At 45.0% G+C, this 24,714-nt stretch overlaps 1 protein-coding gene across 4 annotated transcripts in view; it reads right to left on the bottom strand.

Annotated features, from left to right (window-relative positions):
* Window positions 1-1,811: 1,811 nt before the first annotated feature.
* ENTPD6 (ectonucleoside triphosphate diphosphohydrolase 6) overlaps window positions 1,812-24,714 on the bottom strand; it is a 39,828-nt gene continuing 16,925 nt past the window's right edge. The window contains exons 6-15 of one of the 4 annotated variants that reach the window (XM_030310238.2): window positions 24,159-24,234; window positions 23,464-23,499; window positions 22,476-22,564; window positions 21,597-21,676; window positions 20,409-20,473; window positions 9,618-9,719; window positions 6,955-7,095; window positions 5,259-5,315; window positions 3,960-4,072; window positions 1,812-3,849 (exon numbers count right to left, since the gene is read on the bottom strand). In XM_030310238.2, the coding sequence (XP_030166098.1) occupies window positions 3,751-3,849; window positions 3,960-4,072; window positions 5,259-5,315; window positions 6,955-7,095; window positions 9,618-9,719; window positions 20,409-20,473; window positions 21,597-21,676; window positions 22,476-22,564; window positions 23,464-23,499; window positions 24,159-24,234 (858 nt within the window). In that variant the 3' untranslated portion in view covers window positions 1,812-3,750. The remainder of the gene's footprint in view (window positions 3,850-3,959; window positions 4,073-5,258; window positions 5,316-6,954; window positions 7,096-9,617; window positions 9,720-20,408; window positions 20,474-21,596; window positions 21,677-22,475; window positions 22,565-23,463; window positions 23,500-24,158; window positions 24,235-24,714) is intronic. The other 3 variants (XM_030310239.1, XM_030310240.1, XM_030310241.1) reach the window with 3 other exon arrangements.

Here is a 24,714-nt window from a genome sequence, read left to right as displayed (position 1 = left end):
ATGTCCTGCCCCACATGTCTCTTCCATCTATTCTTTGCAATAAATCAACAAGAGTAAGTCAACTGTTTTTCCTGAATTCTGTGAGCCTCTTTGGTAAATTATCAAATCTGAGGAGAGGGTCATGAAAACCACTGACTTAGAGCCAGTTATTCAGAAGCACAGGTGACAACCTGGATTTGTGACTGGTACCTGAAGCAGGGGTGGGGGTAGTCTTGTAAGACGGAGCCCTTCACCTGTGTGGTCTGCACTAACTCCAGGTAGATAGTGTCAGAACTGAGTTGTAGGCCACCTAGTTGGTGTGGGAGTATTGCTGACACATCTAGCATCAGAGAAAAGTACCGAGAGTAGAAGGCTGAGTGGAGAGCAGAGAAGAGTTTTCCTCCACAATGATGAACTGCCCCAGGGACTTCAATCATTCCTCACACTTCATGCTCTCCAAACAAGTCATTAAAACAACCTTACCAGAAACTGCACACACAGGGTGGCTTTCCTGGGAGACTCTTCCTGACACTGCTATGATTCTGCACACTTCTGGGATTGCTCATTACCTTATTGCCAGCCTTGATTTTATCCCAAAATGGTATTACCCTAGTTTGAACATCACATTTGCCTTTCAGGGACTCTGAAATGGTTCTAAAAATAAAATCCACCTTGAAATAATGATTTACTGTGCCTGAGGGTATTCATAAGTATATATTGGGAGTTCTTAAAGTAATAAAATCAAAACCATAAAAAACAACAACACTGTTGGTTAACTTTGAAAACTATCCCAGTGGGGTAGCCTTTCTAATTATGACACAAAACCTGGAAGTCATCATAAGTCTATATAAAAATATAAATTAAACTTAAATACATAAAAACAGTAAAACTGTGCATTGAAAAAAACACCATAAATTCAAAAAGTAATAAAATGGGAAAAAACTTGCCACACATTCTGTCACAATGACTAATTTCCCTAATGTATAAACATTCTTCTAGTAAGAGAATGACCACAATCTCTCAGAAAAATTGGCACAGGACATGGACAGATGTTTCACAGAAAAAGAAATGCTCTTAGACATACATATGACATGAATTAGGCCAGTGCACAGGAAAATTACCATCTGACGACATGGTCACAATTTAAAACATTCCTGCCTTTGGATCTGGCAATGTCAGCATGGCTCACGTATGGATGTGGTACTGGAAACAACCTGATGCCGGGGGTCCTGTCATCCAGATATATGGATGACACCAGCCACTGGAGGACTGAGGCAGCTCAGTGTGCATCAACAGTGTAGCTGTTCTGAGTGAGAACAGGAAAGTGCAGGACATGTGGGCAGGAGGTGGTGTGTGGGACGTGCTAGAAAGATCTGAGCACATAGATGCACATGGCTTATGTGAAGTGGGGCACACCAGAGGGAACAAAATTCTTACTGTATCTCTAGTTTGACTTTTACATGTTAGGAGGTGCATATGTAGTTACTTCTTTTTTAAAAAACAAAACCTACTTTATAATCACAAAAGACACAGCAAAATGACTTGCGTACTTTGCTGGAACTAAAAATATTCCATGACTTATTTGGTGATCTTTTGGGAAACTTCCAGTTGTTCCCACTTTTTCAGATGTGAGATCACTAACCTATAAATGGACCAAATCAATTTTCACTTTTACCTTCATACACATTTGATCATGGCCTCTGGAAGTTCCTTAAATATTTAACTTGTTAGATATTATAGAAGGAAAAGGCTGGGGAAACCCTGCCAAGGCAGGGATGGTGAGGTGCTGGTAGTTGGATTTTCTTGCCCTTTTCAAATGAAGGTTTCCTAGCTGTAGTCCAACTGTGGCTTTTTATTTAGGTAAAACACCTTCCCTTCTTTGTCTTTTTCTGCTTATGTCATATGCACACCTCCAGACCTCTGCCCCAGGGTTTAAATTCTGGGGAAACCACTGGGCAGAGGGTGATTAACCTTATCTTGTCAGTGGATTTTGTACTGGGGTCTTCCACCAGCCTTCTGAAGTTGGGCCAGTGACGATCAGACCACAGAATCAGGACGCTCAGAAAAGGGGGTAACTGCTCCCCCATCTCCGTGGGCACAGCACTTCAACATCAAAGGTTTTACACTTCAATCCCTCCCTGCCTCCACCCCTGGGGACGAAGGGCTCTTGGAGGTAAGGAGTAAAACTAACCTCCTGTAGCTCTCTGCAGAGCCCTTTCCCCAACACAGGCCTCCACTCATGGGCTCATTCAGCAGTCACATCGGTCCTGGTCCTGCAGTGGCCCTAAGTAGTTGAGGGGCCAGACCCTATGCTCACACCCAGTCTTTGTCTGGCATGCGACCCCTTTCCAGCTGTCCCAGATTAAAGCCAGATCCTCAGAGAACACACTGCAAGCTGGGGCACAGCATCTGCTTGAGAACTCCACACTGCACGTGGCTGCGGGTCACAGTCCCAGGGAAGAGGGGAGCTCTGCTGGGAAGGCAAGGGGCTCGCCTATAACCACGGGCATGCATGATGGCCTGAGGATGGCCTCCCTATGCCCTTCTGCTGTTTTCTCCTTATGAGGCACACTGACAAGAGTTAATGTGCCACCTGTCACCCGGCATGGACAGTTCTTTGTTTCAACTATAGTAAACAGGGATCTCAGGGGCTTTTCCACCAGGGGATGAACATTGCTGATGCTCACCTAGAAGAGTGACTGGAGAAGAAACCCTTGTAAACCCTTTATTTTGAGTGGAACACATGAGGTTCAGCTTATTCCATATACCATACATTCACTGCAGAACGACTGTGGCCCCAGGGCCTATGTCTCACAGACTTCACATCCCGATGCAAGAGGGCCCAGAGCCAGTGTCCTACAGAGGCCCCAGACAATGGGCATAGCCCTGTACCCCAGCAGAGCCTCAAGAAGGCAGTTCTGGGGACTGCAGTCCACCTGACCCACAGGGGGATGGTGTGTGTCTTCAACACTGCTCAGCTGCAAATGGCTCATGGTAGCAATACATTCACTGGGGCTCAGAACACAGCTGCTACACAAACACCCAGCACCACACAACAGAGATGTCACTCACACAGCACAGCCATAAATATTGTAAGCAGGTCATGCTCACATTCAGACCTCCTCTGAAGAGCTGGGACACACAGAGGTATTTCCCCCAGCCCTCTTCTACTCACAAGGCCAACTTCATCAGCTTGCCCCAAGCCATCCAAGAACCTGAGAAAACAGATCTCTGGATGACCTCGCATGTCCATAACCAAAGAGGAGGCCAATGCATTCAGGTCCGCCCAATTCACTGTCCCAGAGGACATGGTGGTTGCCACTTGGCCCACCCTGAAAGCAGCCAGAACAGCCTGTAAAACCTCCCTACCAAGTCTCTGGGGAGAAGGTGGAGGTCCACCCTGGGGATGAGAGGAGGGACCAGACAGGGGCAGGGAGACAAAACAAGACTCCTGTCACAGAAACACGTTACAGTCACCCCAACCCTGCATACAGGGGAGGGATGGGGGATGGTGTGCCTGTGTCATACTAAACTTGACATGTGCCCTTTGCCCTGTCTGGTTTACTGCCCACCTGGGGCTGAGGCAGGAGGAGACACTAGGCCTGGTCACGTTCTAGCCCTCTGCCTGTCCAGGGGCAGGTCTGCAAGGCCAAAGGGAAAGGGGTGGCAGCCCGAGCAGTGGCTTCCTCCCAACACATCAAGGCGTTCCACACAGGTCTGTTCTCATGGAGATGGAGCCGCTCTGTAAGGATGGCTGGGGCAGCTTGGCCACTATGAGGCTGGATTCTTCTGTCTTCTCAGGGAGTCGATGTAATGAAAAATGGCCCCCAGAGCCCAGCTGGTCTCAACATTGTTGATTTTCCGAGTCAGCTTGAAAACACAAAGGAAGGCGCAGAGTGGGCATGGTTGGGAGGCTGGAAGCAGTACCCCCAGCCCTTGGGGTCATAAAGGGCACAGGAGTACCCAGAGACAGTCTTTACCTTCAGCACTTTGTTCTCTGGGAAGCCAAACTCTTGGAGCAGCAGGCTGATGTAGGTGAGGTCCATGCACAGAAAGGGGTTGCCTGGAGGATGGGTCTCCGCTGTCCTGCACACTGGGGGTGAGAGAGCCCTTTCCCAATCAGATTCCAAGTGGTTCATTCCTGGGTGGGATGGGGGGGCTCTATGCAGACTAGACTCCACCCATCCCAGGTGCCCACCCTTCACAGGGCTCTATGTTGGCCCCAGGTTCTCACTGATTTAGAAAAGACTGTAGCCCAGAGTGGGAAGGTGATCTGCCAAGAGCACACCAAAGGGTAGGGTCTCAAAGCTAACCAGCCTCCCCCGGGCCTGGCCTCCAAGACCAAGAGGGACTTGTGTGTCTTATCTTGGTGTCATGGGCCTAAGGCCAAAGTCTCACAGGGCATAGCTCTGCACCCATGACTTCTAGATACCTCTCTCAGGGGTGGATCTGGGCTTTCTGGAGAATGAAAACACCAACAAATCTGGCTCAGAACACTCTACTCTTATTCTCAAGGAGGATGAACAAACCTACCAATAGCCTTCCCAGAATTCTGCTCAGAAACTTTTCCTGTTGAAGAGTCATGACAAACCCCTAAGTGACAAGAAAACTTGAAAAAAAAAAAAAAAAAGCCACTTTGAAGGGGAAGGGAAGAAAGGACTTTCTATAGAGAAACATATGAAGTTTAACTCTTTTGATCTGCAATTAACAACAACAACCAAAGAGCAGAATATTTACAGACAGACTTCATTTCACACCCCAGCCAGCCAGATTGAGTGTGATGGACAAAGGAGGAGAGGAAGGGGGACTGCTGGGTCAGCTACCTGCAAACTCAAGGGGAATAGCTCTTCACTCCCTACATGTTGGGCTCTGCTGTGCAGGGGTTGTTGGTGTGACAATTGTGAATTTGCTGGGACAATATCAGGGGAAATCCCTGAACTGCAGTGAAGAGGTGTCAGAAACAGTGAAATCAAGGGAGTCCATTCCTAACAACCTTAGAACTAGAAATATGCCGTATCACAGCCAGGGACACTGAGGCTCCCCTCTCCCCCTGCCGTGGCCGCACAGGATGTGGCTGACCTGTGGTCTGGGCCCAGCACAGTGACCCCAAGCACCCTCTCCCACCTCTGAACATTCATCTGCCTGGCTGAATCAGGAACTAAATCCAGAAGTTCTCAGTACTGCCTCACAAGCACCAAGGTACATCTGCCACACAGAGGGACTGGGTCCCTGTCTCCTGCTCTGGCTCTTCTCACCCGGGCAGTGCAGCCATCACTCACCATACTTGGCTGCGATATCAAAGTCTCCCACGACGAGGCTGCCTCCCTTCTCCACATCTGTGGGATAAGACCAAACACCTGGTCTGTACCAGCATCCCTGAAGCAGTGATGCCACCAATGCCCTGAGGCTGGTGCCCATGAGAGGATGATGTAAGGCGGCGTATCCAGGCTGACTACAAGTGGGGCAGTGGCCCTCCCATGCACTGATCATTTGTCCAAAGTGACGTGGCTGGGGGTGGGTAGGTGTTCCATGCAGGATACCACATGGGGATGATTAGCACAATCATGGGACTTAGAGGGTCCCTCAGAGGAAAGGCACCAGGATCCTTGGACCCCAGAGACTGGGCAATCTCTTAATTTTAAGTTAAAAAAAAAATAAAAGGGAAGAATTGGATACATTTTCTCAAGCTGTGGCCCAGAGTTCAGCAATGGTATTCTGGTATCAATTTTATGAATGTGGAAAAAAAAATTCTATAAAAGAAGTCAAATAGTGGTTTGCCAGGTCTTAGATCAAATGGTCAGAGAGACTTTACAGGGCTCTCCAGAAGGGAATGGCCCCAGCCTTCTGTGACATTCCTAGGGAGGGAGGCATGGCAGCTGTGTCTCCCAACTCTCAAGAATGGTGATTGTTTCTTCAACGCACTCCAAAACCTCTAGTTTTCAAAGAGGGGCCTTGAGATATCTCACACACTTATGTTTCGTAGGGGGCAGCTGCTCAGTGAGCTGAATTTTCCTTCACTTTGGGCATTTGCTCAGTCAGCAAATGTCACATTGAAGATGGATACCATTTCTGAAAACAGACCTAAGCAGCTCTTTCAGAGCCATATGTGACCACAAAAGGGAGTTGGAAGAGCTTTTCTGAACAGGCCAGCATCTCCCGAGGTCACTCTGGGAGGTTGATGGTCCCCTAGGGAAAGGGCAACCTGCAGCCAGTGATAAGGTGATGCTGGGAGGTGTCTCTTCAAGCCAGCCTAGGAGAGTGGAGTCCCCCAGTGTGCTGCCAGGCCAAATTTGTGTGTGGTAGGCCCTGAGCATCGTGATGTCCGCAGCCAGTGGCACAGTCAGGAGAGTGGGGATCAACTAACGTTGCTCCAGGTATAGGGAGCCTGCAGGGGCCCTCAGTCCTGGCAGGTCAAGTGGCCATAGGGCCAGCTACCAGGAGGTAGCTTGCTCTATGCCAGAGAGAGAGACCTGGGGCCTGAGCAAAGGGTGAATAGAGGTCATTTTCCACCTGGACTACCCACCCTTGGGTGGTAGTGCTCCACACTGGTCCCAGGCAGCAGGTGGCTCAGGGAGCCTGGAGACGCCACAGTGCCCATAAGCTCCTGAAGCTGGTCAGTGGGCTGACCCCTCCCCATGCCAGCCTAGGTGCCAGATGGGGAAAGATGGCCATGTCACCAAGGGCTCCCTCAGCTAGAGACCTGGGGGCCAGGCAGGAATGGCTGAGGGTCTGAGTTACACAGGTGCGTCAGTTCTGCCTTAGAGCAGAACGACTCAACAGCAAGTAACTGTTTTTGCACTGACATTGCATTACTAAGTGGCTCAAAAACCTGCTTTATTTTTGAAAAGGGGGCTTACTATTGCCTATACGGATGACAAGACACTTGCCCTCCTGTCTACTTCCAGCTGTGAGGGTCACTGATGACATGATTACTCTCTGCCGTGGGCCCTCTGCACACCTCAGCCCCACCCTTACCTATGAGGCCAACATTTGCTGCAAGGTCATAATAGTAGGAAAAAGCATAAAAATCCACATCCTTCACTTCTTCTGTTCTATGCACTTTGTTTCGAAGGATTTCCGACACTCTGCTGGCACACAGCTCATGGAGGTTCACTGCTGAGGCAAAGGAGAAGCACAAAGATAGCAGTTTGGGGGCTCAACACCTGGGCCACGCAGCCCCCAGGGCTCTGTCCAGTGATTTGAGGCCCTGACCTGGAGGGTGTGGCAGGGCAAAAAGCCTGCATAGCACCTACCTTGAGTCAGGGTGCTCATCAACACCACACATATCAACAGCAAACTTTCAGGAGCCACAGCACTGTGGGCCCAGGTCAAGGGAGAGAAACCCAAAGCATGAAGGTGGCCAGAGATGGTGTGGTCCTCAACCCTGAAGGACATCGGCCCTTGGCTCAGCACACACAGCTGTCCTAATGCAGCCCAATGGGTATAAGTTCACACTGTTTACTCTCTGCTAGCCCTTACTGAGCTCTGAACATGCAGGCTATCCCATCAGCCACTGTGGAAGTGAGACCTGCACCCTCCTTATGTCACAGATGAGGAAACTGAGGCCTACCAGGCAGCTTGCCAAGCTCACACAGCTGGCAATTAACCCCTTGCTCGGAAGAAGGACAACAGAGAGCCCCAGAGGTTATCAAACGTTATCCCATAGCCCACCCCTGGACTCAGCTTCCCATCTCCCCCAACAGACCTGCCCATGGCCTGAAAGTAGCTCCAGCCAGTTCTCCCCTTGTCCTTGTCCGCTGGATCTCATTTCCCTCCACTGTCCCTTGTCAGGACAGCCATACTTCCACTTCCTCATTCCTTAAACACAGCAGCCATCCCAGGGCTTTTATACTTGCTGCTCCTCTGGCCTGGAGAACTGCTGCTTTAGATCATCTGTGTGCCTTATTCTCCATCTCTTTAGGTCTTGGCTCAAACACCACTCCATGAAGCCTTCCCTGGCCATCATATTTAAAACAGTTATCTTCCTCTCAGGTTCCCCCTCCCCACAATCCCTTCTGTTTCTTTCTTCAAGTTACTTTCTTGTTTATCAATTCCTCCCACTGAAATGTCAGCTGTATGCCAGTGGCTGCAACAGGGCCTGACGCATAGGACGTGCATGAGCAGCTGGCTGAGTCGGTGACCTCCATGGTCAATAATAAGAAACATATATTTGGTCTTTGTTCTGGACACAGCTTCTAAAACCCTTGGGATTTCCTGAGGGATGGAGATAAGAGGAAGATCTTCTGTTACTCAGGATAAATCCGCCCCTTTTTCTCAAGTATACCTGAGTTTATGTGAATGAGTGGGCTCTTGTTGGTGGGTCCCTGAGTGGCTTCAGGATGGGAGCTGGTTGTCAGAGGAGCCAACCACGTGATTAGAGGGTTGGAACTTTCAGCCCACCCTTCAAAATTCAGGGAGGGCAGGGGGTTGGGGCTTGAGTTAATCACCAGCAGACAATGATTTAATGACCTATGCCTGTGTAGTGAAGCTTTATACAGACCTAAACAATAGGTTCCGTGAGCTTCCTGGATGGTGAACACATGAAGGTACTGGGAGGTGGTGTTCCCAAGGAGTGCATGGAGGCTCCACACCCCTTCTCCAACACCCTGTCCTATACATCTCTTCCATTTGGCTGTTCCAGACTTGTGCCTTTTATAATAAAACAGTGATATTATGTAAATTGCCTTCCTGAGTTCTGTGAGCTATTCTGGCAAATTATTTGGGGGTGGTGGTGGTGGTTCGTGGGAACCCCTAATTTGTAGTCAGCTGGTCAGAAGTATAGGAGGCCCAGGACTTGCTATCTGCATCTGAAGCAGAGGGGGGTGAGGGGAGCCTCGCAGGTCTGAGCCCTTAACCTCTGCAGTCTGCACTAACTCAGGGGTGAGTCTGAACAGAATTATTCATGTGTGGAGAACTGGTGGGTGTGGGGAACTCCCTCCCCTCCCCTGCCCACATTTGGTGTCAGAAATGTGAGTAGAAATAGCTCTGTCACCAAAGACAGACAAACCTCATGCCCATTATGTCCAGCCTGGAAACAGTTCAATGTTTCTTTTAGCAAAAACTAAAGGAGCACAGAGCAACCGAAGACCACATGGGGCAAGAGGGGTCAGGCTGGTGAGACAGCACACCCAATGTCACAGGCTGGGGGCGCTATGCCACCTGGAGCAGCCTCTCCTGTGCTCACCAGGCAGCCTGAGGTGATAGGTGGAGGGAACTGATTCCACTGAAGAAGCCATTTCTCCCTCTTTTCAGAGATAAGCTCACACTGCTACTGGGCCAACAGCCCCAACTTGGCCATTTGTCTTAAGAGTGGTAGAATGTTCAGGTCTTTCCTCACTGGAGGCTTGTTAGGAAGTGCAGTCTTTTGGAAGAAAGTATGTGGCGACAGACAAGGGAGCCTTGTGCAGAGACCCCATGGGAGCCAACAGTGTGTTCCCAGTGTGTTCTGGCAAGGGCCTCCTGCAGCCCTGACAGTTCACAGAGGTGCTTCCATTTCATGGGCAAGTGAGGGCTTGTCTGTGAATGAGGCTTGGCAACAGCCTCCCTGCTTCTGAGAGGTATTCAGAAGGTACAGAAGAGAGGGAAGGCTGCGGATCTTAACCCTCATAAACCACTGATGAACAAGAACTCCACCATACCTGCCTTCTGTCCTGAAATTCTGTATGTTATTTCAGCATGTTGCCACTCTCCTGTGAAACCTGGAGACAAACAAGGGCTGACCAACTCCTTTCCATCCTCAGCTGAAATAAAGAGAAATAAGAAGAAAGGCACGTTATCACAGTAAGAATGGGGCACACATGGATTCTCCTGAGAAGAGGCCTATAACACAGAGGATTATAGGCTAGTGAGGGGAAGATTTTTACCTCTCCCTTAACTACCTAAAAGAATTTAGATAGTGTGTCTAGCCCAGAAACAGGGCTGTTACCAGAGATATTTTAATCTAAGTGACCTCTGTATGGATGGTCAAACATCTAATAACCAAACCTCTGTTCTTGTGTCCTGTGAATCACCTTCTTCCCTTTTAAAGCCCCCAGGCCCCTGGTCTATTTCTTAGCTCAGGATGACACATAGCCTCAATTGCCCAACTTGTCCTTGGTGTCATATTCTTCTGGGGCTCCCATACATTTGTAATTAAATGTTTTTCTCCTATTAATCTGTCTTATGTCAATTTAATTAATATACTAGCCAGAAGAACCTAGAAGGGCAGGAAAAATTTTTCCTCCCCAACAATTGGGGAGCCAGCCAGGAAAAACTTCACTGGCTGCAAACTGCCTGTTCTGAGGCTGCTGCAGCTGAGAGATCCTGAGACTTCTGACAGGTGTGGCACAAGGTACGAATTTTGTCAGGTTCCTGAATCTCTGCCTGTAGGGTCCAGTGGAAATGAGTGGTGAAAATCTCCCCCCACCCTTTTAAATTTAGATTAGCAGGAGAAAATATTTGTACAAGTTCCTTGGGTATGGTGACTCTGGTAAAGATTTATTATTAACACTCTTGACTTTTTTATTGATCCTTTTTGTTGCAGAGATGGTCACTGCTTTTCTCTGGTCTGTCATCATTTGTCATAAGAAGGAAGACCACAGGGTAGAACGCAAGCCTAGGTCCTATAAGCCTGCTGAGTTCACAGTTCCCACCAGACTAGTGTCTGTTTAGACAAATGTTGCTGTGGGTCAATATGCACATGAGGTAAAGAAGTTGCTAGGGGACATCTTGGAAGCCAAAGCCACAAAACAGGTAGGCATGGGTCAAGCACTTAAAAGCTGTCAGAGTGCTCCCTGTCTAACCCAAAGACTGCTGTGTTAGGATGAGTTAGTCACAAAACAGGCCAGACTGACACTAGGTCACCTGTGAACCTTGAGAAAACTGCCATACGAGGTACTCTGCAAAACACTTCACAATCTCTAACCCAGCAACACATCCCTCTCAGGTACAGTTTGGCTGAGACACCAAAGGCTCAGCTAAAGCTGTTAATGTGCCTATAAAGGGCTTTCCTTTCATTTTGTTTATGTATTGAGAGCTTGTCTTTATGACCAGTGAGAATATTCTCTCTGTACACATCACATGCATCTCGGTGGCTAGCTGAGTAGTCTGTGGTTCCGAGACTTTAAGTCACAAGAAGCACTCTTTGTCTGACCAGGCCAGCTCTCAGGAGAGTTTGTCACAGGGGTCCTGGTCCATATGGGGTTTTTGTCATCTCAACCTTCACTGTTTTGTCAGTGCTGAAAAAGTCCCATTTTAGCAGTGCCTACCTGGTATCTGATTAGCAGGTGTGTGACTGGAGGTGCCTCATGTTCTCATGGGGAACTGGAAAGTGTTTTCATGCCATCATTCTTACTGCTTGCAACAACAAAAGGCTTTACTTTCTTAGACTATTTCTGGGAGTAAACTTTCTGGATCTTATAAGGGCCCATCATCTTTTGGGACACTTCTTGTGTTCATGGTTAAGCCATAGAAAGGCTTATTGGTTTGAGTCACTATTGAGATTAATATAAAAATCCTGCTCACCAATAGCCAATGAATCCTTTGAATTGATAATATTTTAAAGAAAGAAAAATATTTTTGAGAGTTCTCAATTATTATCCTAAATAATTGTCTTATTGGTACCTATAGAAAGACCAAGTTAAAAAAAAAAAACAGACACGAAGAAATGTAACAGCTAAGCTTTAGGGACTCCTTTAATAAGATGGGGCAGGGGGAAGAAAGGAAATTAGACTTAAAACAAAAATGAAAGTCCCCATCCAACATAAATTTCTTGAAATCTGGCCCTGTCTCCTCAGCAAATTCCCTTAACTCCCAAACTCGTTCACCTTCCCCAGAAAATCCCTTAAACACTGAACTGCTTACTTTAGCTTCCCTTTCCCTACAAGATTTACAGAGAGCACTCTGGCCTGATCTCTACGCCCAGGGTATACAAGTTACTCATATAAATACTAAAAGTCAAAAAACAAATTTAACAGTAGCACCCGAGGTAGACAATAAGGCTTAGAGAGAAAGCTCCTTGCTATAATCAGGCTCTGCTAGCTTTAGGCCTTCCTGTGCAATGTCCTTTACAGCTACATCCTAGATTCCCACCCAAATAATTCATATCCCTAGATAGCAGATTTTTAAAATTGTAAAGCCCTTAAAGGGCCTTAAAAGTCTTGACTTTCATTGGATTCTACCAAATTAAAAGAAAATCCCAGATTAATGTCCATTTACAACCCTACTCATAGGGACCTTGTTTGGGTGCTAAGGGGCATTCTTTCCATCCATGGTTATATTGTAGTTATCAGACAAGCCAGATAGCTCCCTGAAAGCCCCTGCCCCCACCCAAGGAAACAGATGACTAGCATTTCTCCTAGGACCTCCTATAAATGATCAGCTGAAGGCTGATGTTAGGGGCTGATAGGCTTTTCTTCCTAAGATGAAGGTCCAAGGTTGAAACGTGCACCCAGAAAGGAGGCCTTTGTTAAAATACTATATATAGACTTTACAAAGGCATACTGCATTAATCCCGGAAAACATCTGCTGTTTGTCCAGACTGAAAACTGCCAAGACATTTAAAAGATTTTTTTAAATAGCTCTGTGCCTGGAGACCGGCCAGACTGGAAAATGATATTCAGAGACTGATAGGATTTTTTAGGTCTTTTCCCCTAAGCTAAAATGAAACTATGTTCTCCGAGGAAAAGAAAAATCTTCTGAAGCCTCTATAAAAAGTTTTATTACTAAAACACTACAAAGCTCTTATATATATATATATATATATATATATATACACACACACACATATATATATGTAATACATATATATATACATATAAACATATTAATATAGTTGGATGGGTGGATCAAACTATGATATCATTTAAGCTGCAACCCAATTCTTTTAAAGAATTGAGAACTGTCCTTGTCTTACAAATCTTTGCAAAACTAACAATGCAGCTTTACAGGCAGCTCAAAGCTCACCTGTTCTTTTTCACCAATCCTCTCCCCCTCAATTTATCATCAACATGCATTCTTCCTTGTGCCTTTGAAATTGAAATGTTAAAGTACAAAATTCAGGGAGGTAAAACAAAAAAGGGAATGGTCACTTGGAACTTGGGCTCATAGGAAATTTTAAGTGTATGGAAACTGTAAGGTCTCAGTTTGCATCTGTTGATATGTTTATGTATTCTATATGTACGTGTTGTAATTGGGTGATATCTTCTATGTCCAAATGGTGTCAACAAAACTAATTTGTAAGAGAGCTCTATTTAATTGGCTTAAAGAAATGAAGTGTTTACATAAATTGAATTCTCAAAAATATACAGAAACTAGGGATGCCTGGCTGGCTTAGTTAGTGGAGCATGTGACTCTTGATCTCAGGGTCATGGGTTAGAGCCCACATTGGGCATAGAATTTACTTAAAAAAAAATTAAAGAATAAAATACTTTATTCTTTTTTTTTTTTTTTTGAGAGAGAGAGAGAGAAAAAACGAGCATGCATACTTGCGAGAGGAGGAGGGGCAGAGGGAGAGAGAGAAAGAATCTTAAGCAGGCTCCAGGCTCAGCACAGAGCCAGATGCAGGGCTTGATCCCATGACCCTGGAATCATGACCTGAGCTGAAATCAAGTCAGTCACTCAACTGACTGAGCCACCCAGGCACCCCAAAGACAAAATCTTTAAAAAAAAAAAAAAGAAACTAACCCAAATGTTTTCAAGTTAATGTGATCTAGTATTAACCTTTAGTAAATAAAAACTAGTTTAAGTTTGTTGATTAAAACAGGCAGGTCTTCAGAAGTTAATCAGTATGGCAGAGTGCCTGGGTGGCTCAGTGGTTGAGTGTCCGACTCAACTCTTGATTTCAGCTCAGGTTACAGTCTCAGGATTGTGGGACTGAGCCCATGCTGAGCATGGAAAACTGCTCAAGCTTCTCTCTCTTCCTCTCAAATTAAAAAAAAAAAGTTACTAGTATGAAATATGAATATCACTATGAATATCACTATATCACTTTTATTCCACCTTGATTTACTTAAGGTCAAATAAGCTCATGCCATCTTTTACAAAAATCTATCAGCCAGAAAAATAGCTTGGGATGATGGCTGACTTTGTCTAAGGTCTCATAAAGCAGTCTAAACACAGTTGTTAAGAACAAGTAAATTAAATAGATACAAGTAGTATATGAGATTTTTAGGTGAACTTTTCCACAATAATTATGTTTTATGGTATGTGTACTTAAAAAATTTTCCCAAATCTTTTGGATAAGCTAAAGCTTTAAACTTTTGCTAAATGATGATTTAAGTTAAATTCACTGACTATCCAGACCATTTCTAATTAAGAGAAAATACTAGAACATTAATTACTGAACATAGATTTATACACTTTTATTTCCTTTTGCAGAAGAACTAAAAGGTATTTGGATCATGAGTAAACATATCTTATGCCATACTGAAAAAAAAAATTGTGCTATGAGGAAGCATATGTCTCTAAGAATTATTGTTTATTTATTTGGGGGGGGGAGGGGCAGAGAGAGAGGGAGACACAGAATGTGAAGCAGGCTCCAGCACAGAGCTGTCAGCACAGAGCCTGATGTGGGGCTCGAATTCACAAATGGTAGAATCATGACTTGAACCAAAGTTGGAAGCTTAACCCACTGAGCCACCCAGGCACCCCTAGAAATTATTAAATGTATTCATAAGTTTGCCAATCTAAACAATGCTGGTGTGACATAGTTTACAACTGTTAACTTCTTAGGGGTTCTAAGAGTTAATTCTAATTAATATATGTAACTAAAATTACTAGCAATAATAAGGGAAACAACTCTGTATGCAAAGACAGTAAAATGTTCTTTCAGTAAGAAGAGGTATGAGGTATGAAGATGCATTTTTGTTAAGGAGAAAGAAAGTAAATTTGTTCCAGGTAAAACTGGTTATTTCCAAACGGGCAGGAGAAGAATAAAGACAAATTAAATGGAAAGCTGGAAAGATAAAATCTTACCTTGTGTGGTTAAGTTGGCTAAAACTGAATGAATTTATTTAGGTTATAAAATGAAGCTTTAAAATCAGTAGTGTACTTATATGAAACCAAAACTGAATGTTCTTTCACCTACTAAAAGAACAAAGTTTTCTGGGACTAGTAACTGGCCTGCTCCTGATAAGACCGTGAAAGGCTTTTTGTTACCTTTTAAGTAACCAGCCTACAAAAAACAAAGATTATGTTTTATCAAAATAATTTTGTTTTATCAGGTCTTTGACCAGTTTTGCTCACAACTATGTAACCTTCTGTTTTGCCCTCCCAAAGGATTTTACCTTTGTCACTTTGGTTAAACAGATAAGTAATGTTTCATAATGATCAGTAATTTGTATTAGTCAAGTGTACAAATCTTGTGTTTTTTTTTGACAAATTTCCAAAATCAAATTCTAAATGAATTCTTTTTTGGCCTCCAACTAAGTTTGAGATTTTTAAGAGGGCACGGATAACATCTCAAAAGACACGCTCTCTCTATAAAAAGAGATGTTACACTGAGTTTATTTGTTATGTTAAATTACCTGGAAAGCATGTCAGATAAGTGATGATAAGCCTTCTTAGATTATAACATATGAGTAAATGTTACTAACATACATATTATAGAAATTGTTAAGAAATTCCTAAAATTCTGGTATGTCCTGGTATAATGTTGTGTCATAATTCTGTTACCTTAAAATATTGCACACCACAGAAATAACCAGACCTCTTTGTCAATTCCACTACAATGAACTCTCATCAGATCTTTGACAATGGGTATTTTAATAGTCACTTACAGTTACTATTTTTACTCTTGCAAAAGTGTTCCTACAAAAGTACTTTCCTTCAAGGAGATTCAAGAAAAGGACTTTGACAAGTCCAGGTTTCTGATAACTTTATGATCATAAAACTGGGCTGGGTAAGAATTTCTAGAGCTAAAGAGAAAACGGGATTTAAGGGAAACAAGTACTAATTACATGGAACTGAATAAACTGAGAAGGAGGATTATGAGTTTTTGTTTGAAATATTGCCTGTTCTGTTCTGTTTTTCCAGATTTAGAAAAAAATTTTTAAAAATATATTTATTTATTTTGAGAGAGCGCAAATCAGGGAGGAGCAGAGAGAGGGAGACAGAGAATCCGTTGCAGGGCTCAAAACTCAAACCATGAGATCAAGTCCTGAGCTGAAACCAAGAGCTGGCTGCTAAACCAAATGAGCCACTCAGGTGCCCTTGTTTTTCCAGATTTAAGGAAACATTTTTTTCTCTTTTTTCTTAAGCTATCAACAACTTGGTAAGATATACCTTTGTGAACAAAGATGAAACAATTACTTTTTCTCCCTATCTGATACTTCCAGAATTTGGAAACTTACTGAATATGCTTATTTTCATGGCAATATAGTTAGTGTGTAAATTCAGTAAGAATCCATTCTCCTGGGTCTCCAGAACACAACTGGAAACACTGGCTATATTACCAAGGTTTTTACTAGAATGTCATATTTGAGAAGGATGTGTGTAAGCTCAGACATGATCAGACAATTCTAAGGAACTAAGGCTGGTGTTATGAAGCCAATGAAGCACCTTGAAAAAACTGGCCTGATATCTTGCTTGAAGGGTTCCTAGCATGCTTACAGGTGAGTAAATGTTTTCTGGCAGGTGCAGGAACCTTATGATATTTTAGACACCTCAAGAAAAGAGGAATTCACCTAAACTATAGGTATTGCAGGTTAAGTCTGATGGCCTTGGCTTGATGGTTCTAGCTTCAAGAGGCCATTTTAAAAACTTCAATCTGAGATTCCTTATGAAAGTTCCAGCAAAGAGGATTAAAAGAGCCTATATGACGGTCAATCCCTATTCTTGCTGCACTTATGCAAGTAATCAGACCAAATTTATTGAAACTAAACTTAATCTGCAAACAAATTAGTCTTACTGCGTTTATCTCTGGTAGAAATGGGGTGGCTAGTAGAAACCACAGTATACACTTCTACTCCTGCTGTCTCTGAGGTTTTATCTTCTGCTTATAAGTTGGACTGGAGCCTCATTATTCTACTCTTCTTGGATAGTGGCTATAACTCTCCAAACTAACATTTCCAGTTTTTCTCCTACACCTCTGACTTGGAATCATTGAGAGCTAAATTGCCCTTTTTTGAAGCCATTAAACCTAGGCTGGACAATTGGATATAAATTTCAGAGAATCATCACAACAGCTCACATATGGATAATCTTCATGCCGGCTGCTGTGTGGAGCACTCAGAAAGATCACCAAAGACATTCAAACTGCAACAGGAAAACCTATCAGTTTGCTGCTGTCTGCCCTCACTCTGTCTGAAGGTGCTTCAAGCTGAACATCTAGAAATCTCAAATGGCTGCCTTCAGAACAGAAACTAGGATTACAATCTGTCAGTCATTAGCCACTATGTTTATTTCCACAGAAATGTATTTTACTTAAATACCTGATTTCCGGCACCACAGGCCTAACTTTGGGTGCCCACCTGCATCACTGCCTCCTGAAATGAGACACAACTATCTAACTGAACCCATCCATTATCAGGACTAAGAGCCTGGTTCAGTGATATGGAACAATCTACTAGCTTGAGTTCTGGACTGTGAAACTTCTTAGAAAAATTTCAAAGGTAGGACTAACAGGGAGTTGAATAGATGACCCCAAAATATGCCACTTTGGCATGTGGAATGTTTTGAGCTAAAGATAATCAATACTCAGAAGATTCAAGAAAAACTTTTACCTTTCTCTTAAATACTAAAAGAATTTAGATAGGGGGTCTAGCCCAGAAAGAGAGCTGTTACCAGAGTTGTTAAGAATGACCTCCATATGGGAGGGCAAACACATCTAATGACCCAACATCTGTTCTTCCTATTGTCTTGTGAATGCCCATCCCCTTCACCTTTTTAAACTGTACTGTTATTATTTTATTATTAAGTAATCCACTTCTGTGACTGTCATGAAACCCAGGCGGGGTTAACAGTAATGAGTCCTAGAGGTAACTATACCCAACTATGGACTTTCTGGGTATAAGCACTATCTTCCCTCTCTACCTCAGCTGAAAACCCAGACTCATGAGGCCTTAATCCCAGCTTCCCTATTCTTGGAAGATGCCAAAGCCAACTATATAGCAGGTTTTTCAGAGACGACTTTGTCTTCCTAGAAGACAAATGCTCTAGTTTGCTTTATGAGGCAGATAGTAACCCCCAAGCCCCAAACCCCAAACAAGTTGGGACCTGCGCAGACCTCACTGTGCCCTCTTCCCCTTTAAGGCCCTAGACCTCTATCCTATTCCTTAGCTCAGAATGGCACGTAAGCCTCAATTGCCTGACTTGTCCTTGGGTATCATATTTTTATGGAGTCCTGTGCGTACATAATTAAATTTTTCTCCTATTAATCTGTCTTATGTCAATTTAATTAATAGACCAAAAGAAAAAATTTTCCTAATACTAGTAATGAAGGCATCGGAGATCTAAAGGAACATGCTTCTTTTTGCCAGATTAGACCTGACCTGTGGAAGGATTCCAGGTCAACTAGGGGAGGCAAAGACTTTTTCTATCACAGAAGTTGCAGCAAAACCTCATCAGTTCTAGAAACATAGCCACCACAAGCTTACATGCACTGAGGGGCTTCAGGGTTCCAGGCATTGGGTCAAGTGCTATTCAGTCAATTGTCACAACCATGCTAATAAAAGGGGAGACAGCACTACTTGATTTTATGGACAAATGAGGCAGTGAGTAACCTGGCAGGGCCAAGACAATGCTATCATGCCATGCATCTGTGTTGCCCCACAAGACAAAACCTGAGGCCCCACAAATTGCAAAGGAAGCATGGTGGTTGGCCTCCAAGGCCCCACGATGCCACCCCTCAAGGATGTGCATGCTGAGAAGTGAGTCCCTATGTCTGCCCTTGATTCTGGCCTGGGGCTGCTTTCACCCATGGAATGTGCAGGATATAATGGCATGTGACTTCAGGGCATTTTCCTTCCTGATCTGCTAGGGAGAAATGCAGGCTGCTCTGCTGGGGGGGGGCCACATGGAGAAGCACTGAGTTGCAAGACATTCACCCAGACACCCCAGGTGTCACCACACAACACCCTAGGGATCCTAGAAGAAGTGCTGCCCAGCTCAAGCCTGTGCAATCACGAGATACAACAATGACTGCTGTTTGCTTGTTTAACCAGTTTGGTGTGTACTTGTTGTGCAGCAACAGATAACACAATAGGGAGATGACTCCTCTGGGGCAGGAGCTGTCCACACCCTTCATGGCAGGTGTTACAGTCCTATGTGTCCCAAGTGGGCACTTCATGCAGATGACAGGACTCCAAGGCTAGCCATGGACAAGGCTACCTGCCTTCTTCTTCTTGGCTAAATAGGTGTTTTCTGGTCCCAGAACAAAGTCTGCAGGTATGCCTGAGACATGGACATGTTTCTGGTTTGCAACAAAGGGGATAGATACCATAATAAGGTTAAACACTAGGATTTGAAATAAGTGAACTGAAATAAGATGTATGTGAAAAACAAGAATTCCTGCTGAACATTACCACCCTGTCAGAACAACCAGGCCCTTAGAAGAAGTGCAGAGAAGTGCTAGGCCTATGGAGGGGAGCGGGTGTGGAGCAGGGAGCGGCAGGGCTGAGGGAAGGGCTTGTGGCTGGAACACAGGTGTGCACTCACACACACACTTCTGGACCAGAGGCATGGGTCAAGGCCTTTGGGCCTTGATCGATGCCATCAGTAAAGAGAGGCCAATGCCAGCATCAGATTAGTGCCCCCCAAATCGGGAAACTCCTAAGTGTCTCCTAAGTGATCTCCTAAGACCTCATAAGAGTTCATGTATGCTGGTGGCCAGCACCAGGCTTCTCCTCAGCCAGGCCAGTCAGAGAAGATCAGAAAAGGCCTGGGAGTAAACATCCTGACCTGACATAGGCTCCATCTCTAGTCCAATGCCATGTCTGCAGGAAGGGCCAAGCCCATGTTTAATGATCCTTCACAGAGCAAGAGAAGATGGAGGGACACTCTCACAAGACCAGAATTGCTGTGAATAAGGGAATTCAACCCCAGCTCCAAGGCAGCAGCCTCAGAATCACCTCCTCATGGTCCCTCCTGTACTGTCATGAAGAATAATGTTCCCTCCAGATCCTTAAAAACCAGTCCATTCCAAACACAGGTGATGATTATAGTTTCTTGGCTAAAATCCCCCAGCTCAGTGTTTGAGAAATAACTTCACTAGCATCTCTTCCTTTTGAAAAATAACTTAGCATGTACACAGCTAAAACACATCACCATTCATCACCATCAGAGTGCCCACTGACAAGATGTGGGGTGCGTCCCTCCATATGCATCCCTCCTGGGCTCTCCCAGTCCCCCAGGGCCCAGCGGGCTACTATGAGGGCGGAGGGTGGGAGCACCTTTCCTGAAGGGCCCCTGAAGGCTGCTGAGCAAGGAGGGCTCTGAATTCTCATTCCACTCACCAGGTTTCCCCTCCATGCCACCCAGAATTGCTAGCCGTGCCGACATCAATCCGAGGCCCAGGTAGCTGTGGAAAGAAAATCCTAGGTGAGGGACTGGCCTGCCACAGGAAGCACTAGGTGCCATCTTCAACTCCACCTCCAGTATGGTCACCCGGCCTGGATCCAAAATAAGTGGGAGAGGGAGGAAACCTGTGCCGAGGCAGCAGATTTTCTGCTCCTAGAAGCCTCTCTTTGTGGAGTTCAGGCCATTTAGTTCAACAAATGAAAGCGTATTAATTTAAATTTTTTTTTTTCAACGTTTATTTATTTTTGGGACAGAGAGAGACAGAGCATGAACGGGGGAGGGGCAGAGAGAGAGGGAGACACAGAATCGGAAACAGGCTCCAGGCTCTGAGCCATCAGCCCAGAGCCTGACGCGGGGCTCGAACTCACGGACCGCGAGATTGTGACCTGGCTGAAGTCGGACGCTTAACCGACTGCGCCACCCAGGCGCCCCGAAAGCCTATTAATTGACAAGAGCTTGCTTAGGAGCTGTGGGCACCAGTGAACAACACAGATGCGCCTTGATTTTTTTTTTTTTTAATTTTTTTTTTTTTCAACGTTTATTTATTTTTGGGACAGAGAGAGACAGAGCATGAACGGGGGAGGGGCAGAGAGAGAGGGAGACACAGAATCAGAAACAGGCTCCAGGCTCTGAGCCATCAGCCCAGAGCCCGACGCGGGGCTCAAACTCACGGACCGCAAGATCGTGACCTGGCTGAAGTCGGATGCTTAACCGACTGCGCCACCCAGGCGCCCCGCGCCTTGATTTTTATGGAGCACATGTGCTTTATGCCAATAATCTACTAAAGGTGCCACGTAGTAAATAGATGGCTGAGAAAATTCCTGCACAATCCATGGGCTCTTCCCACCTTTTGGAAACCTCCTCCAAAGCAGAGGAGAATAAGCACAAAAGAGAGAAATGTGATTTTACTGTAGGTGAATTGAAAAATGAAGCAGGGAGAAGGCAGGAGAAGGGAGGAATAGCAGGGAGGAAGAAGAGGAGGAGGGAGAGCCTCCAGTGGGGCATCCAGCAGAGGGGTTTCTGGGGCCTGGCCTGTTTGTGACCGGGTGCTCTGGCCACTGCACAGGGCTGGCTGAGCCACACTCCTGGACAGGCAACCTTCCGCCCCCACTCCCAAAACAAACCTGTAGGAATAGAGCTTGTAGGTCCGATTAAACATCTGGAGTGACGTCAGGTAGCCAGGCGGGGAGGTCTGGAGGGTGTCCTGAGGAAGAATGTGAGGATCACTATCCTTCCCGCTGGTCTTTCATTTGAAAAGACCAGGGTATATGGAAACCAGTTTGACAATAAATTTCATATAAAAAAAATAATAAATACATATCCAAAAAAAAAAAAAAAAAAAAAAAAAAAAAAAGACCAGGGTATTACAGATGTATTCAATTAAATTAGTTTTTTGTTAAGTCACATGTTATGAAAGAGTTTGGAACAAGCAAATGAAAAATAAAATGTCCAAAATGAAAAACTATGTTTTTCCTCCTTATAAGTAATATTTACCATTTTGACAAATATGGCCCAATCAAGACAATTATGAGTAAATTTAAATGTTCTTCCACTGAAAACTAAGAATAACAATAAAGTGGTTGGTGAGGAAGGCACTGTAGTTAACTATGGTCTTGACTGAGAGCATTTTTATCTCCTTTACAAGGTCTATCACACAGGGCTTGAGCTCTCTCAAGCTCTACTGGCCCCTTAATTAATAGCCCCTTTTCTGGCTGCCCTAGTGGGGAAGGGGAGCATCTCACATCCTATGGCCCAAAGGGTTCCAGGTAGCATCTAATTTATTATCCCATTGAAGACCAAATTTCCATTTTTTTCCCCGGGCAGAGTTAAAATCAAGTGAAGAAGCATTAACTGTGAATGACTCTGGCCTTCAGGACAGGAACTGACTACACAGGCCCAGAGGCTCCAGTTCTATGGGCCTCCCCTAAGGGGCTGCAACTCTCGGGGACAGGCAGCCTTGGGGGGGGGGTAAGGGCCACAGTGGGGTGACAGAGACCAGTTACCTCGACTCTTGGAAGGAAGGTGATCTGAGTGGACCCTCCACCCAAATCCAGCATGCCCACACTGCTCCTTCCTGGGGTTTTCAAACTGCCTGGAGCATAGTGAATAGAAACCAAAATAGCACTGTCGCGTTAGTAATTAGACCAGAACAGCCAAAAAAGTAAAAAGAGTTTAGGAGCCAGGCCCCTCAGTGAAAAGAAGAACAGAAAAACAGCTGTATTTAACAATCTCTATGGAAGGATGCACTACATGTTTAAGGGACATGAACCCTCCACTGGCTGTGGCTTTAACAATATAGGATGACACTGATCTTCAGCAGAGAAGTGGGGCCTGCCCTTATCTACTGCTCACCCCTCAGGAGACAGACTTCCATGATGTCCCTTCATGCCCAGAGTCATGCCTTCCCCTAGCTCAGCACTCCCAATCTGGCCCCTAACATGGCTCTCCACCCCAAGGGGCAAATCCTGCCACAAAGCTTCTTTCTTTTTCATATATGCATCACATGCGCTAGTCTTTGCCATAATTACAATAAAGAGACAAAAATCAACACATACTGAGAATAATCTAAGAATAACAACAACTTGCCACCTCGATCCAAGAACTAATGTTTTTGTTCCCTGTTCTGTCTACAGCACAGGAATTCAATTCTAAGGTGATGAGCATACACCACATTTACTATGTGAAAGCATGACTGGTTTTATTCATGACTTCCCTAAGAAATGAGAGGACAGGGTCCCAGGCAGGTGTGGCTCCAGGACAAGAGGCTGGAACCATGCTGGTGAAAACCAAGCCTACAGAGAAGCTGCTTTTCCTAGCATTTTTATCTGCAAGCTCCATGCTTGCCCTGATGAGCCCCCAACCCATCCCAACACCCTACTTTGGGTAGCAACACTGGGGAACCCTAAGGGGTTAAAGACTAGAAATGAGGCTGCTGCTGTCAAGAATGGCATCTGCGGACTGTCAGCTTCTGGCGGGTGGGGAGGAATGTACCTGTTAGGAAGTTGACGGTGATCCACGCTGAAACGCCTATAAGAGAGGGTCACAGACAACATGTGAATAACCTGAGATGCTGTAAACAACACATGCACTCAAATGACCACTTTCAGATTCCAGGAGCTGGAAGTGAGCACTCATCACTCCTCAGTCTCCAGACCAACTACAGGAAGAGGCATCAGTCATCAAGTCACCAACAGCTTCTGGAAGACTGTTCTAGAAGACACCACACTAAAACAATAAATACTCTGTCAAATGTTGTGTCTCTCCCTCCTATTCTTTATCATCAACTTCCACTTTTTGGAAGAGAACCAAATGTTGCTCTCCCCTCCCCTGGTCATATTTAAAATCAGGGACTGGTGAGGAACCTGACCTTTTCTCTCTTAGCAATAACAATGTAACAGCAAACTTCTAAATAGGGTAGCAAGTGGGGATTCTCTCTAAATGTTCTTAAAACTGAAGAGGATTTGTTTTCAGAAACTTCATCTGTGCCAAGTTTGGAGCTGGTCAAGATGAGAACCCATCTCTAACACTGGCCCACAAAGATCCTCTGAGACAGTAGAACTGTGAATTGAGTGGGACTGCCATTTTTGTTTGCCTGTGTCTGACCAAGGAGAAAGTTCCCACTCGGAAGCCAACAGCAGCCCTGCATACAGCCTGTCTCGAGGGACAGAGAGCTTGGGAGACCCTACCTTCATCCGTTCCATTCATGATGGAAACACAGTCATCTCCCACAAGGAAAGGCGATGCCTTAAACACTTCTTTCACCTAAATGTAAAGAGACATGTCTTTATCCTTCAGAATCTAGACTCAAAGTTCCCAAATATGCTGTGTTTTCAGCAGGTGGTGACAAAACAGCAAAGGACAGCAGCTGTTGCTGTGAAGTAACAAAACTCTTGTTTTAAATTTCTCTAATCCTTGGCAAGTGGTATCCTCCTTAATCTACTCTCTGGGCTGGCAGAGGCAGAGGCTACCCTGAAGAGCCCTGTCTTCAAGCCACTTTGGGCTAGAATTGCTCAGGGGCATCCTGAGCCTACTGGGCCCCCAAACACTGCCCAGCTTTAGGACTAGAGATGAGGGACAAGAAACCCCTCAAGGCAGAGTTTAGCCTGGGACTCAGGAGACAGTCCCACAGAGGGAAGGTGAAGGCAGAGGAGCAGCTGCATTTGGGTGTATTTCCTTCTCCTTTTTTTTTTTTTTTTTTTTTTTTTTTTTACCAAGTATTGACACACAGAAACTTCAGTACTC

Source organism: Lynx canadensis, chromosome A3 (genome assembly GCF_007474595.2).
Source record: "Lynx canadensis isolate LIC74 chromosome A3, mLynCan4.pri.v2, whole genome shotgun sequence".
NCBI classification, from domain to species: Eukaryota; Metazoa; Chordata; class Mammalia; order Carnivora; family Felidae; genus Lynx; species Lynx canadensis.
The sequence above is the reverse complement of the archived record's forward strand: the minus strand, read 5'-3'. Positions and strand labels throughout refer to the sequence as shown.